Below are 17,470 nucleotides of genomic sequence, written 5' to 3' on the forward strand. Positions count from 1 at the left end.
ATTGCATAGTTGTAGGTGCTAGGTTGGGGCAATTTAAAAATATGCACTGTATTGATGTAAACTGGAATCATGATCCAAGATTCTGATGGCAGCAAAATAAAAGAAAGCTATTGTAAAACTGCAGCCTGTAGTAGAACAGATAATTTAGCATCAAATACACACCAGATCCACCAGAAATTGTTCTTCAAATGCATTTTAGGGACATTTCTCCACTGCTTGTGAAGTTATATTGATTTGATATAAAGCTAATGACTGGATTAGCAAAACAATATTTAAAAAAAAAAACGTGTGCTCTCTCTGGCCGTTACTTTTAAAGGTCTGTTTTATGGAGATGCTCTCCCTTTCTTTTGCAGGGAATTTTATTAATATCTAACTTCAACATGGCAGAAGTTTCCCCTGTTGATTATGGCTTGTGGAAATTAAAACAGCCACAACTTACAGCAGCCGCCAGTGCACCTTCAGGCAAGTTGCAGCCTTGCCTCATTCACTCAGCCGTCGAAACAGTTCCTCTTGTTAAGCTGTTTTAAGTGGGTACCTAAGTGTTTGAAAAATCTGTGATGACAAAATGATGAACATACCATCAAATATGTTACTCATTTATTTTTATTTTTTTATTAAAAATACTTCATGCAAGTCAAAACTACAGATATCCAATCAAATATGTTTTCAAGTGAATTCATGAGAAGCACTTGTACCAGGTGAGGCACGAGCGACTGTAAACAAATGAACTTTTCCATTTCTGTAAGTGTGTAATGTAAAAAGATGGGAGAGGGAGGGGGTAGATTGGTGATAAAGTTAAAAAAGAATGCATACATATTTATACAACCCTCAAGAAAGCATTTCCAATGAAATTTTAATCAATAAAATTTGTATACACATTTATCTACATATCTTTGTAAAAGTATGCTATATTTGGATTAATCTTCTATACAAAATATCTACCATGAAAATGCTAATATTTATAGTTAATCAGTTAATAAAAAAAAACCAAGTCAGACAAATTAAAAAGGCAGCTGAAGATAAATGAGTTTAACATAGAGTATTATTAAACCGACGGAAATGAGAAGCAGACTATTCAGAGAAACATAAGCCAGAATATAGGTATGGTACAGTATAAAAGGCAACATATTCTGACACCTGTTTCACTTTTCCAATCCATTCAAATCTGATTTAAAGTACGCATGCATGTACATCTCAAGCCTGTTATTATGTGAGCATCGCATTCATTCTCAAAATAAACAAGCTGGTAAGAAAAATAACATAAGAGCACAGGAAATCACATACAACAAAAGTCTTCTTTAAAAAAAAAAAAAAATCTGTAAAATGCCCAGAATTTGAATGTTTTGACTTTTGCTGAGAAATAAAAACTTTCGAGCGTGTTTTCTACTCGACTTCACTGCCGTCTTTGGGTTTTCACGTGTTTGTATAAAATTAGATTAAATCTGCCGCTCTCTTTCGAGTTTGGTTTTTGGTTGAAAATGAATGGCTTTACATCTGGGGTTGTTAAGTCATCGCGAACTTGGCTGAGTAAGTTTTCATGGAATAAAACAGGCCGAGCAGTTCAGTTGTACAGCTCTGACAATATCCACTGGTTAACAAAAGCTGTGTAACAAAAGCACATGTACTTGATCACATGTTATCCCAGTTAATGCGTACCAAAAAAAAAACTTACTGCTTTGGTCAGTTAGGACCCAAAAGAATGTATGCCTACAGGTAGAAAACATCGTCCTCTAATCAAATAGAAAATCTGTACAACACATTTAAAGCCACAAGTGTCTGCGCTGAGGTTTTGAAGGAGCCCCTTTTCTAATAAAGAGTTTGGTAAACCATTCTATGTGCATGATGTCTGACACATTTCATCAGTCTACATGCAGAGTCACCCTAAGTCGTTTCATATAAATCAGCAGCAACGCAACAACAGCTAAAGGATCAGTCTCAAAGCAGCCATCAACCTGTGCACCTCAGGGCTGTTTGTGTTGCTGGTGGTCAAAATTACAGAAATAGCTCCCTCTAGCGAATAACATTGGTCATTACATTTATCACAGAAATTGGAAAAAAGGACTAAAGTCCACAGACAGCTAGGCTCTGTAATTCATTCCTTATGGTAAATAGCCACCAGTTGCTGTCCAATCCCTCCATCAGAAAAAAAAACAACAACAACATGACTGTGAATTATTTTCAACCTGCTGGGTGGAAGGAAGAGCCTCACAGCCTTTTTTTTTGCCCTGAAACATGTTCCAACAATACAGTATAATTCCATTTAAAACCACCATTATTGCGAGAACCCAAGGGGGCTTAACAGAGAGTATGGTGCAGCATGACATAGTGATTTTTTAGTTTTTTTTATCTTTAAGAAAGGGTGTAAATTTCATCACTACATCTTGGTCTCGTCTGGAGTGGGCCTCTCATTCTCATATTCGTTCTCCTGGGAAATGAGATGGTATGGCTTTTTTTCTGGCTGCTCCACCATCTTGTTGCCCAGCTCCAGGTCGTTGCTTCTCAACTCGTGGCGGGACAAATGTTCCACTATGCCGGCTCCGATGGAGTCACCCAGGACGTTGGTGGTGGTGCGCAATCGATCGCTGAGAGAAACCAGAGAGGTGACAAGAAAACAATCAGGGAGCAGAAACAGAGGGTTGCAAGATGAACCAACAAAGATAAAACAAACAAGAAAGAGGACGACGACTGTGTGGCATGTCCAAAATTCAGCCAATAAGCAAACAGTAGAGCGATTGGGATGTTCAGTGGTACTATTTTATGAACAAAAAACGTCTGCCATTTAAAGTGAGATACTCTTGACGCCGTTCTCAGTGATACGTACAGGAACCAGTCAACAGCGATGATCAGTGAGATGTCGTCTGTGGGAAGGCCTACGGATGTCAGCACTATAATCATGGTCACCAGGCCTGCCTGAGGTATTCCAGCTGCTCCGATGCTGGCCGCCGTGGCTGTGATGCTAAGGAGGAAACGATAGACCCCAAAACGTTAGTCAGCTTTTGCAATACTCTTCTCATTTTGACCACTGAAGCGTTTCTTTCTGATGCCACTCCCTTGAAAAGCCATTCACATTCATTGAGCCATTCCTCAAATTCATTGAACCGTTCCTCAATTTGTTACATAACAGCCAGAAATGTTGATGTGTTCGGTGGGATTTTTTATGAGATCAACATAAAGCAGCCCATTATCGTGGCAAGGGCGAAATAAGTATAACATCAAATCTTTTTTTTCTTTTTTTTTTTTTTCTTTTTTTTTTACAAATACATGAAAAGATTGGCATGTGTGTGTTTTCAACCACCTTTACTTTTATTCCTCTACAAAAAAACAACTGCCTCCTAAAGGTGCCCAATTGACAAATAACGTCCACCTCATTATAATTTCATCTAGGCCCAAAATGAGCAGGAGGAACGTCAAAGATCAGCTCAACCATGCACAACCAAATCCACGTTGTGCATTTTCACACAAACTTTACTTACACTGCAAAAAGGGACATACAAGTGAGTAAAATTGTCTTGAAACGAGTGTATTTTTCCTTGATTTGAAAAGATAAATAAAACTATTTGCCAATGGAATGAGTATTTTCATCCCTTGAATAGAAACAATTAATCTCCATCATCTTATTTGTGCAGAATATCTAATTATTATATCTGTGAGGTAGAAATACTCATATCATTGGCAGTCTTATTTACCTGCTCAAATCGAGGAAAAATACACTAATTTCAAGAAAATTGTTAGTTTCCTTTTTTGCAGTGTATATGGAAGAGCGGCAAGAGTAACAGCAGCGTTGAAGAAAAGCCATAGGAAGTCCATTTTAGGGAAAGATAAAGTTAAGAAAGAAGGTGCTCTGGCCATAAAAGACCACATTTTCTGGGCTTACATGCAAAGGTATGCATGAAGGAATGATAAGAGTGCACACACCACAACACACCATCCCTGCAATGAAGCATGGGTGTGGCAGAATCATGTTGTGGGGATCCTTCTTTTCATGAGAGAAAGCAAAGCTAGTCAGGGTTGATGGGAATGCGGAAACACGTTAATACAGAGCGATTAGAATTAGACTAATGTGTGAGACGAGACAGTTCAAAGTCCAAACCTAAACCCTGCTGAGAATCTGTGGCAAGATCTGAAAACTCATGCACTGCAAAAACAATTACAATGTTCTTAAAGTTAATCTATCTGTCCTTGATTTGAGCCAATAAATAAGATTATCTGCCAATGGAATGAGTATCTGTAGCCTCAAATAACATAATTAGACATCCTGCACTTGAAATGAGAGGATGGAGATGAATTGTTCCTATTTTAAGTGGAAAAATCTTATTCCATTGGCAAATAGTCTTATTTACCTGCTTAAATCAAGGACAAATACACTAATTTCAAGACAATTTTACCTATTTTTAGTTCTGTTTTTGCAGTGTGTTCTCCAATCTGACTAAACCAGAGCAAAGAAGAATGGGCAAAAACAGAAGTCACACCCCAACAGAGCTGTAGCTGTAACTGCAGTGAAAGATGGTTCTACAATAGGTTGATTCAGAGGAATTGGACACATATTTTTAGTACCAAAGACATACCTGTGTGTTGGACTAGCACATAAAATTCCAATAAAGTACACAGAAGATTTGTGGTTTTAAGAAAAAAATGGTTCATACATTAATGCTTTAGTAAAACACTGGTATCATACTCTGTTAGCTCTAGTGCTAAGTCTCTCTTGTCAAGTAAATGACTGATGATGGGAACATCATTTTGCAATGGGATGCTGTGGTTTTGGGGTTTGGAGACATTCCACTCTGGTTAAGAGAATGCAGCAGAAACATTTCTTTGTTAAGTCGGAATTTATCAATCAGAGACTTGGATCCTACTAAATACAAAAAACGATAAGATAAGATAAGATAGTCTTTATTGATCTCACATTGGAGAAATTCACTTGTCACATCTGCTCAATAGTCAGTCAATAGTCAGGATTAGGAAAGGTGCATCAGTTATATACAGTGTATCTTACTATATACAGTAGATCAAAAAGAAAATGAGAAAAAAATAAGATCCCTTATGAAAATCCCTTATAATCCCTTATAAAATAAAAATCTTATAAAAAATCCTTGTAAAATCCCTTAAGTATTACTATTCTTTTGAATTAAATATTGTTATATGTTTTAGGAATAAAATGTGCTTTACCTGATGGTGAGAATCTGTCCGAAGTTCAGGTCATAGTCATTGACCTGTGCGATAAAGATGGCTGCCAGGGCTTCGTATAAAGCTGTTCCATCCATGTTTATGGTGGCTCCGACGGGGAGCACAAAACGCGTCACGCGCTTGTCCACCTTGTTGTTTTCCTCCAGGCATTTGAACGTGATGGGCAACGTGGCAGAACTGTGTGAGGACAGAGGCGTCTTGGTATGAAAGGTTGAAAGACGGTACGAGTGTTCATGGAGACCATTCCTGGTCTCTGCACAAGGATCAGCCAAACCACAAACCTGGAAGAGGTTCCGAGGGCAGTGACAAGCGCTTGCAGCAGCCCCGCGATGAACACTAGGGGGTTCTTTCGGGTGATGACGAAGTAGAGCGTCGGCAGAACAACGATGGCGTGGATGAGCAGGCCACAAATAACCGTTACTGTATACATTCCCAGCTGGCCACCCATGGCTGATATGTCATCCATCTCCATGATTTTACCAGCAATGAGGAACAAAATACCCACAGGGGCATACCTGAGGACAGTAAGTCACACAAAGGCAGGATGGAAACATGTTATGGTGTGTTGTCTCTTTCTGATCATCTACCTTTGCAGATCACTGCCACATACCACATTATGATGGCCACCAGCCTCATGATGGCCTCATTGAGGCAGTCAAAGAAGTCCTTCAGGGGTTGTCCCTTTTCCCTCATGTTCCCGATGATCAGACCGAAGCACAGGGAGAACACCACCAGGCCCAGTGCGTTAATTCCATTCACCGATCCTGGTACTGGAATCATCTCCTCTATTTGCTGGCTACCGTTTTGGAGGAACGTCGTGTCGTTCACGGTAACAGTCACGTGGATTACTCTCTTGGCATAATGCGTCTTGAACTGGAGTTTAAAGAGAGGCAAAGACGATTGGATTCCTTCCTTTAAATGTATTTTATTTCCAGGCTCAGTGATGATGATAATAATAATAATAATAATAATAATAATAATAATAATAATAATAATAATAATAATAATAATAATAATAATAATAATAATAATAATAATAATAATAAAATCAGCAAAAGTCATCGATTTCTGGCCAGGGCTTCATGGTCTCGAGGACATGTTAGTATGTACGTCCCAAAAGATTTAGATATTTCTATTATTTACATGTCCAGTCAATGGCTATAGTTGACTATGGTTGAAGATGGTGTTTTACTGCAATATTAAAGGGCTATATTGGTGTTTTTTTGGAATTACTCTGATTTAAAATCTTACATATCTGCCTGCCTCTGTGCCCCTCTGCCCAGGCGCCCGCCAGCCCTCTCGCCGGTCCATCTGTCCACCCATCTTCTTTAAGTGTGTTTTTGCATAAATAAGGAAATTAAAGTGAAAACCTAGTAAGGATCTCAACAGCTAAAATTAGTTTATTGTCCACCCCTGAAATTACCGATATGAGCCAGCTTTTGGAAACCCCCTTTGGTTCATCTTTTATTGCATTTATAATTGTTGAATTCTGAGAAATGTATTGCTGGGATTAACCCCCGCCCCCACCCCCAATTTAATTCAGATTACAAAAGTCTCAAGAGCCCAATTCTATGGGAAAAAATGCAAACAGCATCCTCCAATATAACTTTAAGTATTATTGTTTTACTTTGGCTTTGGTATATTTATTAGTGGTCTAATTGAAAAATACAATATAATATTGATAGTTTGCTTACCGCATAAGCAGAAAGGCAATACAGATCCCGAAATAATGAGGAAAAAAACATTTTTGTGAGGAAGATGGCAACTTCTTTCAGAAAAGATGTATATTAAGATGTAAGATTTAGATATTAACTCTTGTGACATATTATAGGTTTTAATAATAATGATCAGTTTGTATTACGTGGCTAACAAAATGTGAATTTTCTCCTGAGATGTTTGCACAAGAAGGACTCTGGTAATGCGAGTTTGGAAAAAAAATTATGAAACCAAACCCTCCTCTAGAGAAACCTTTAATAACACCAACCGGTCCAGATAATGTTACACTTATTGAGTAATAAAACATTTAGTTAGCGATGAAGAAAATGTACCTGTTTGGTGCAAGCTTCCACCAGGTTGGGAGGAAACATATTTCTGTGGGGGAAAAAAAAACACAATACAAAGTTTGTTTTTTTCAAGACTAGATATATAACAACTGCTTCTGTCTAACGTGTTTCTGATTAGAAACAGTAGCTTTAATGTGAAAAATGACATTGCACACATTTTTTTATACAATTTACGTTTTTTTAAAAGTTACTAAACTCAAAAGGTAACTTTGAACACACGCATCTGAGTGTGAGACTGAGTGTGAGCCACAAAAGGCCCTTTAATTGTTATTGTTCAGTCAGGATGTGATGTTTAAGATCTGATTCAAAAAGGAAGAGAGTGGCTGAAATAAGTGCTGCTACCACCTGCACAGTTTTCTGACCCTTTGAGTTCCTATTGGAAGACTGAACTGTTTATTTTCTCTCTTTTTTTACGACAAATAATCAAAATGAATGAAAAAACAAGACCAAATGATCACTTTCAACAAAGGTGGCTGTTGTCTTATTTTTTGTGTATTTGACTGATTTTTCGGAAAAACTTGTTTTCCTTGTTTAAGAAGCACTATTTGAATACCTGATAAGATCCAGAAAGGCATCAGCAGCGCTGATCTGCTCTATCTGCTGCTGCTTGGTGAACTCGTCCTTGGATCCCTTTCCAGGGTGAATAATGAGAACCATGACTATACCGATGAACACAGCAATCACAGTGGTGGTAGTGTAGTAGATCACTGCCCTCATACCCATTCTGCCCGAAGCCCGTCTGTCCAGAGAGGCGATACCTAAACAGGACAAAATCATTCAAACATCAAGAAAAAAATTTAACCTTTGAAATGCTTTGTTTTTATACATTATAATCGCAAACTTGGACGTTTTTTGCTGCTGTAGGAGGGTGTCTTTTCTGCAGCCGCCAAACTAATCACTCTAACAAAAATATCTCAAAAGTTATATAAAATACCAGGCTTTTTCTCCTTTATTTTTGCGATGTATCCTTTATAACTCTGCTGAGAAATAAAAACACTTATTAGGGGACATATCTGAACATTTGTGATGAAAAGCTACCATAGCGACATGTTTGCTGTGAACGTGTAAAACCAAGCCAGCTTTCATTATGAAGCACTTTAAAACCAGCAGGCACATTCCAAGGTCAAATTCCATGTTTTTGAACACAATTATGGCAAATAAAGCCGGTCCTGACAGCTTGCTTGCACATGAGTGGACACCCTGAAACTGACATATTGCCAAAATAATATCCCTTTGAGCCCAAAGCGGCAGTCGCTCTTATTTAGTAGGACTCCTTTAGCTTATGAGGATTTGAAGTTTGCAATACTTTACCGCTCTTTTTACTGCAAAGATCTCTGAGTTAGATTGTGAGGCCATCTTTTTTTCCACAAACCCCTTCAGGCAATCCAACAGATGTTCTGCTTGATTTATTTTTAAAATAACTTTCCATCTAAACTATTTTTACTTTCCAGCTGAATTGTACAGGACAATACTTTTTTTTAAATAATTTGCCATAATCTCAGTTCCTTAGTCTTTACACGAACCACCTTTTAGAAGACATTTTACCAGGGTTGTTTTGACTTTTGAGATATACTGTAGATATGAGTTATTCATTGGAATTTTCTGCTTATTATTCCCCGTGACGGTCGGGATAGCGTTGATGTGCCGCTAATTTCAGTGCTTGCGTGTGCCAAGTTAGCCTGGGAAAAGGTCCTGTAATTATAGGGGGAATACACCCAGCTGGATTATCATCTCTGACAACAAAGAGCCACAAGAAACACAATCTGACTGCGACCTTTGCTGCAGGAAAAACACCACCTGCTACAAAATCCCTTTGGGGAACACTAATAAAATCATCCTTTTCATTGCAAATTTGCATACAGCTGCATTGGCAAAATATCTGGAATATAGGTCCTGAACTGTAATTCCGTCCTCAAGCTGGAGTAGTACATGATCTCTGCTTCTGTGTATCCTGCTTGTCCCTCTGTGTGTGTCGTTAGCTTGTTGTGAACACAGCGTGCCGAGATGATCGCCGCTGATTGCCCCGGCTGAATCCAGGGTAACGTTTGTCCCTCGGAGAAAACGATCCAGGGGAAGGTGTAGCTGTACGTACAGGTGATGTCTCACACAGAAAAGACCCCTTTGAAATGTCCTGTTACTGAAATGTGTCATACAAATAAACTTGCCTTGCTTTTCAGAGGAAATCAGAACAAAAGTGTCTTTTTTTTTTTTTTTTTTTTATTGCGTCAGGCAAAAATTTGTGACGTGGAGACAAAGTTTGCTACAAAATTACAAAAAAAAGTTGAAATGAATGGAGAGCTGATGGTACGCACAATAACCCCGGTCTATAGGGACAAAGACGGGGGTAAAAGTCACAAAGAGAAGTGAATTAGGAGACGGACGGGCTGCTTTAAAAATGCTCCTTTTCAACTATTATCTTTCTTCGGGGCTGTGAAAGCAGGCTTTGTGGGTTGGCAAGATATATGTATTCCTTTACAGCTCTTTGATGGTACGGCTGCTGAGAAGTTTGTGGATGTCTCAGAGGGTCAGCCGTGTTTCTGGGGTCAAAAACACGATTGTCTGACTTGGGCTTTGGGAATTGAGTCAGGACACGGAAGAGGATTCGAAAACTGATCAGAAGTATCAAAAAAAGAGAAAAAAGTTTCATTACAAAAAGTACAAACGTGTTTGGGTGTACATCCCGCCCCAGTTTTGCCTCTCTTTGTTTCTCTCGTCTCGTGTCCAGGGCTCAGGCTTTACTCCGTCTCTTTCTGATCTTCCCCCTCTCCTCCCTCATCCGCCCTTCCCCTGTTGTTTCCCCTCCTCTCTTTTCCAGCCCTCCATCACCATCTCTTGTTTCAGGGTGCCTCCTTGCACCCCTGGTCCTTTTCTCTTCTTGTCTCTCCCCAAATCTTTTGTCCCACCGCTCTTTTTTTTTTTCTTTTTTTTTTGTAACACACTGATCTTATTGCTGCAGTTCTTTCATTCGCTGTTCGCTTTCTTCCCGTTCGCTGTCTGACGACCCTGGGAAAACCTGTTGACTTAGTCCGCCCTGCACGTACACACAATGATCTCCAGACTGCTGTCCTGGCAACAACAGATGCAGCCTTACTAATTCAATCTTTTCAAAAGATCGAAAAGGAACAAGATTGAAGGAGTGCAAGTTGAATGACTTTCTTTGTAGTTTGGGGGGAAACACTCATCAGAGAGGCTTTGTGGGAGTCGGGGTATAAAACACAGCACATACGGCGCCTTCACCTTTTTCGCATTTTGTCACGTTACCACCGCAAACTCCACTGTGTTTTTGTGATTGTATGCAACAGACCATAACAGGGTTGTGTGCACTTGTGAAGCAGTAGGTAAATGATGTATGCTTTTACAATTTCCTACAAATGAAAGCCTGAAAAGTTTTGTGTCCATTGTATTCAGTCTCCCGGAGTCCATACTTTTTGGTAAATCTTTTGGGATATTTTTACACATTTAGCCTGTTTTTCTTTACAAACCACCTCTGGTTCAGTCTATTTGGATGGTGTGTGTCTAAACAGCGACTTTCTCATCTTCTCACCCAGATTTTCAGTTTGATTTACTCAAACATCTGACTCTGATTGGATCTAGATTTGTAGCTCTTCTTGTCTGTTCACAGTTATTGTCCTGCTAGAAGCAGACCCCCCCCCCCCAGACCCCCCCCCCCTGCCCCAAGTTTCAGAACTAGTTCAACCTCTGACAGGTTTTGTTTGATTTTAGTCCTGTTCTGATTTTCTTGCATTTGTTTCCATCCAGCTCCCCTGTCCCTGTCAAAGTGAAGGATCCCCACAGCATGATGCTGCCACCAATGCCATATTTCAGAGTGCTGATTGTGTTTTTTAGGTGGATGTTCAAAGTCAGTTTGCTGTTTAGCATTTCGGCCATGAAGTAGTCAAAATGCAAAACGCTATTTTAATGCTTTTTAATACCCCATCCACACCTCCCACCTTCGACAAAGCTTAGATTTGTAAAGAGAGAGACAAATGTCTCCAGGCTGTTCCACCTGAGTAGTGGATCTCAGCAGCTCCTCCTTGACTAATTAATGGAATAATTCTTTCCTTGTCTGTCAGTTCATAAAAAATGAAATCAAGGCACTGGTCTGTGGCTAAAATCTAAGTAGAATACACTGAAGTTTGCGATTGTAATGTGACGAAATGTGAAACTGCTCAGAGGGTATGAATATTTATGCGATGCATTTCAGCTTCTGTTAGAAATGTTTTCGGAAACAAAAATCATTATTGTTGAAACGTAATTTGTCTGAATGTCTGTTAATGTGATTATTTGCCTGATATTGTATATTGTCATTATGTCTTGTGTTGTTTAGTCTTCCTGCCTCTAGACTACAGATGAAAATTAGGTACTATGCAATAACCTGGCTCAATTACAATTACAGTCTGTACACAAGCATGTGATTTCTCTCTCTCTCTCTCTCTCTCTCTCTCTCTCTCTCTCTCTCTCTATATATATATATATATATATATATATATATATATATATATATATATATATATATATACACACACTTCAAAATGTTTTGACCTTATTTTGAATTTCCAATTTTTCCATTTTGTGTTTGGATATATATCTTCAGCATTAATTTATTTTCCTTTTTTTCCCCCAGCCCTTCCTTTTCTCTCATTTCACTGCTGTGTTCCACCATTACTTCTTTAATCTTTGCAATATAAAAACACTTTGGTGGTCTCTCATTACTTATTTAGTTTTCAGGTTATATTTAATTGAGTGTGACGGAAATACATGACTGAAATGTAGCATGACTGACTAACTAATAAAAGCTTCGTCTTCTATGTTCTGTTTCTCATTTAATGAGTGCACCACATAAGCCTCTTTCTAATAAGCCTCTATCCACTGTTCTCCTCCTCATCCGCCTTACAGCTCACCCTCCCTCATCTTCCCTCATTTCTTACCTTCTGGGGCCCCACTATATTCAATTCAAAATACCTATATCAGGGCCCCTCGGAGGTCTACTTGAAGTTTTGTAGGCTCTCAGTTCAGCTTCTCTAACAGATGAAATCAGCTCGCAAGCAGGACCTTCAGATGGGACAACTCTTTTCACACTATTCAGGCTCAGAATCAAGGCCTTTGACAAGTGATTGTAGATATTTCAGAAATGGGTTGTTCGTAAAGTCCTGTTTAATGTCCTATAGATAAAAAGGCTTCTGATGTGTTAACCGAGTAGGATGAAAGCTGCTGAAAAATGTTTTTGGTTAATTCAGACCATGATTAAGAATCTTTGAATCGTTGAAGTGGAGTAAAAAGACATGGCTGAGGTGTTACAAGATTTTTTCTTAGATTAATTATTTTCAATACAAATGTAAAAGAACAAACAAAGTAACCCAAAAAAACAAAAACAAAACTAAAGCTTCATAAAATTGAAAGACCTGCATTTTACAGATATTTCTATCTATCTATCTATCTATCTATCTATCTATCTATCTATCTATCTATCTATCTATCTATCTATCTATCTATCTATCTATCTATCTATCTATCTATCTATCTATCTATCTATCTATCTCTCTGTCTGTCTGTCTGTCTGTCTGTCTGTCTGTCTGTATGGATAGATAGATAGATAGATAGATAGATAGATAGATAGACAGATAGATAGATAGATTATTTAGCTTATTTTATTTTTGTCATGTCGTCTAAATGTCCTCAATGTCGCACACAAGTCTTAATTAGGTTCACTCCATCACAATGTTAAAAATAATTTTTGTATCAAATATCATTGAAAATGACAACAAACAGGATTTCATATAAAAAAAAATTTGATGTGTTTGTAGAAGTGTTTTTTTTTTATTTATTCTAAGAAAATTTTCAACTTTACCTTCTAATTGATCTGGCAGTGGATGTGCAATAATTTAAGAATTAAGAAGACATCCATGTTCTATTCATCCATATTGTGCAATGTAATGCATTTTAAGATTAAATACAATAAAAGCTCTGAATAACAAATTTTTCATTGCAGTTTTCACACTTTTTTAACCTGGATTTGATTCATGTTGGTATGGTGATACAATTACTGTAGGTTTAGTTATAATGTCTTTTTGGGTACAAGAGTAGGGTACATCATATTGGTCCTTGCATGCAATGCCTTTAAAGCACTGCCTAAAAAAACAACAACAACATGAATTTAGAATCTGAATCTCCAAACGTAGCTAAAATTTAAAATCAATATGTATTTAAACCCATAATGAATTATTAATTCATATTTAATTATTAATTAATTCCTTCTGCAATCCTTCTGCAATAATCACTCCTAAATGGTCATATCGAAAAAGGAAAACAATATTTAAGCATTCAGTAATATATGTAACTGCTGATTATTTATATGTTTCTTTAAATGGAGACAAACAGCTTTGAAGCTGAAGGGCGCACTGCTGGGACTCCCACACGCTGTGGCTGCGATCATGTGTCATGAACGAATCAGGATGCTGATGTTATGCTCTGCTGTAGCACAAAGCAGACTATTATAAGATGTGCCTCTGTCGTCTCCTCGGGAGCCTGGGCTTTCTCCCTGTCGGTCACTGCAGACGCCGCACATTTGCTCCTCCACTATTTGTCAGCCAGGGTTACGTGAAATTAACCACTGGGTGCATCCTGGTACTGCTGACCAAGTCATCATACAAGTAAAAATAACTTTCCCTTCCATAAAGAGGCCACGGTCCATAGTAAACTCACAAGGGGGGCCTTCTGTTTTTGATTCTCAGAAACACCAGTCCAACCGAGGAGGGCACAGGATGGCACGGAAAAAGGTTCGCAAATTTTAAAATACTCTGAGCAGAATAACTGGTGATGCTGACATTCAGATCAAAACCGTCATTAGCAGGCAAAACATCTAATTCAGAGCAGGAGTCATCATGTTTGGATGTTACTCATGAGATCATCCACCACTGTCCTTGAACGCAACAAAGCACGTGGGCTTAGGAAACAGCTGGCTCACCCTGTCCTGCACGATGCACACATAGGTCAGCGGAGCCGCAGAAAAGTAAACAACATCGCCCTGTTGTGCTTTACGACGGAGAGTCTTCCTCCATAGACGTAGATCCAAAATCAAAGAACCAAATGTGAGAGGAGCTGCGGATCGAAACAGCTTTGGAGGACACAGGGGGGAGAATTTTATAGCTACAAAAGGAGAAGTAAGCTGTGGAGCCCTGCAGAGCAGACACACAGGAGAGGGGAATGAGGGTAATACAATACTGTTAATACGAAAAGGTGGAGGAACATGTTGCATTGTCTTTAAGTTGTGCAATACGAAGGCAAAACTAGGGCCCATTGGACTAGTTTTGAGGATGCCTGTCTAAATCTGTTGCTGTATATTTAAACTAGATACAGGCAAGGGCAACACTTTGTGCCTCGAACACTTTGGCTTTGCTCGATACATATATTATTATTATATTTACATATATTCACTAACGTCAAGATGTAGTTACTGATGCTGCTAATGAATGGGATCAAATGAGTCCAGCACAAGTGGTTGTAGTGAAACATGAAAACTTCACTGATACGCTGTACCATGTAACGCTCTTTTCTGTTTCCTTTTCTTTTTTGTAAAAAAAAAACAACATTTAATTTCTATTTTGTTTGCTTATTTGTTCTCTAACCCTTGTTTGCTAACCTTATGATACTATGTGATGTGAGGTGATCACCGGAGCGTCACTGATTTGAAGAGGGTTGTTTGTTCAGTCAGCTTGTTAAGGTAACACAGAACAGGAATGTGTGCTACTATGGACAATGGGACCAACGCTGCCCAGGCTTGGTTGACGTTGCACTTGTCACTATTGGTTCTATTCAAATGACCATGTCAAATGAGGTAATTTAAAATACTTTTTAACCTCCCCTATAACCATTTTTATTGCCTTACTTTTATCACACCAAAACTTTTTTTTCCCCCACTGAAAGCAGCGTTTCCAAGAAATTAGGAATTATTCTTAGTTTTTTGCTTATTAAAGGAATCTACCTCTTCTTTCTGGTTCCAGCGTGTTTGTTGGTTTTGTTCGGCTTGTCATTTCACAAAGCCGTTATATAATACCTGTGATAAGACTGGAGACCAGCAACGGCAGCACCAGCAACTGGAGCATTCTCATCAGCAGCTCTCCAGGGAAAGAGAAGTACTTCACTTCACGGTAGGACAGTTTGTATGGACGCAGGGAAAATCCAAGGATTATACCTGCAGGGAGACGAGATGTGGAGGCAAAGGGGTACATTTAAAAGTAATGCACAGCACCCAGGAGTGGTAGAGCAACACCAGTAAACCAAGAACAGGGCAAGTAATTGCAACTTATTTCCACTGGAGGCAATTTTCTTTACTAATGAGCCGTTTGTTTTAACTAACTCGAATGAACTGACAGTGCCAGGTGACAGATTCTGCAGCCTGACAAGCATCCTGGCATCCTAAAATGAACAATCTGTCATGACTTGGTGTATTTCTAGCTGCAGATGTCCTTGGTTCAGTTGGGTCAGCTTTGCCTCCTCCTGGGTAGAATTCAGAGGTCAGTAGAGAGAATTTAAAGGTCAGCCACAGGGTCAAGAAAAGACTGGCCTGTTAAACACATTAGAGCTGACACTCTTAGGTCCTCTGTGATTTCTCTATTTCCTCTGTTGTGCTGCAGGGTGACATGGAGCTTATCAGTTATCGGGCTGATGTGGAGAATTGGAACAGGAGTGATGAGGTCCTCGTTTGTAAATTAAGTAAATTGCCCAGACAGCCCAGACTTTAAACCGTTCACGGGTCCAAGAGAAGAATAAGCGTTCCTTACCTATAATAACAGCAGCGATGGTTAGAATGACAAAAGCGTTCCTCATGAAGAACCCCTTCACTTGATCCTTCTTGATGTTCTCCACTCTCTTCTTGGCGAGCAGCGATCTGGACTGGATCCCAGCCCGGATCTGGTGAAGACCACCGCGGCCCCGCTGTGGGTTCTCTCCATTGCTTTGGGTCATAATTGTGGCCAGAGTCTGCAGAGCTGCTGTTCACAAGCAGGCCTCCACAGCGATGAGAATGCCGTAGATGCACCAATGACTCGGGTCTGTCCTGTTGCCCCCCCCCCCGAGGTCACACCTCTCCTTTGGTTTAAAGGGTGGTAGTTGTCTGCTCAAAGTACCGACATGATGTAAACGTTAATGAAAGGTCCACAATGAGAGGTGGGCATGAATCTTAGTTTGTTGAAACACACAGAAACTACAAAAAGAAGTTATCAGTATCGAATTACAACATTTCTGACTGCTCTTGTCTTTGAACGATTAAAAAGGAACACTGCTAGAAATCTTGCTTACTAAAGATTTGTTAATGTCCAAGTCAAGAAAAGCTGCACTGCGAGACACCAGCGTTCTGCTTGCAGCTGTAAAGGATTTGCAAGCTTCCTTCTCTGCACACACGTGTACAGTTTGGTTTAGATAAGCAGGTCAATATAGACAGAAACTCTGAGTTTTATCATAGATGCTAAAGTAGAAAAAACACAGGAACTTTTCTTTTTCAGTACCTTTAGACGTCAGCAATAAGGTCCTCCGGAGCAGTGTCAGAGTTTTTCCAGGGAAAAGTTCAGGCTTGAAGCTTGGATCGGTGTGAGCGGGGAACAGGGGTTCTTTGGCTACGGGCAGGCTGTACAACCAGCATTGGAAAGATATTCAGTGGAGACAGAAAGGGGAGGAGAAAGGAAAGGAGGGTGTAGAGAGGGATGAGGGAGCCATAGAGCCAGTGAGAGAATGGAGGCGGTGCTCCCACAGAAGAGGAGTAGTCACTGAGTAGCACAGTGTGGGCTTGTGGGGAAATGAAGGGGGGGGGGGGGGGAGCTAAAAAAAAGTGAAATAAGGTAGAAGGGGGGGTGTTTTTCAGGCGGAGGCGAACTTGACGAATAATGAGCTTTTCAAAACCCAGAGAGAAAAAGAGCCTTCTTGTTTTCTTCCTTCCCTCTCAGCTGTCCTTTGAAACAATTTTTTTTTTTTTTTTCACGCTTCATAACTTCAGCCTGACTGGAGATTCCTGCGGAGAATCAGTCAACACAGTCAAAGGAACCCCATCTATTAAAACAGGATTGATTAACAGTGTGTTAAAAAAAAAAATCCAAACTGCTTTGTCTTGCCGCAGCCATGAGATTGGCGGTCATAAAAATGTGCACGGCTTTCAAGTGGAAGAAAAATGATAAAGGCTTTAAAAAACATTTTTGCAAGGAGAAATCTGGTGTGGCCAGGATATTAATTTG

At 39.4% G+C, this 17,470-nt stretch overlaps 1 protein-coding gene across 1 annotated transcript; it reads right to left on the minus strand.

Annotated features, from left to right (window-relative positions):
* Window positions 1-2,337: 2,337 nt before the first annotated feature.
* On the minus strand, window positions 2,338-16,927 carry slc1a3a (solute carrier family 1 member 3a). Its single transcript, XM_012882323.3, has 10 exons — window positions 16,751-16,927; window positions 16,028-16,359; window positions 15,301-15,438; window positions 7,801-8,005; window positions 7,233-7,275; window positions 5,795-6,057; window positions 5,466-5,699; window positions 5,167-5,361; window positions 2,822-2,956; window positions 2,338-2,582 (listed from the first exon to the last, which is right to left on the minus strand). The coding sequence occupies exons 2-10, from the start codon at window positions 16,209-16,211 to the stop codon at window positions 2,375-2,377; spliced, it is 1,605 nt and encodes a 534-aa protein (XP_012737777.2). The 5' UTR covers window positions 16,212-16,359; window positions 16,751-16,927; the 3' UTR covers window positions 2,338-2,374.
* Window positions 16,928-17,470: the final 543 nt, after the last annotated feature.

This window comes from Fundulus heteroclitus, chromosome 12 (assembly GCF_011125445.2).
Source record: "Fundulus heteroclitus isolate FHET01 chromosome 12, MU-UCD_Fhet_4.1, whole genome shotgun sequence".
Lineage (NCBI taxonomy): Eukaryota > Metazoa > Chordata > Actinopteri > Cyprinodontiformes > Fundulidae > Fundulus > Fundulus heteroclitus.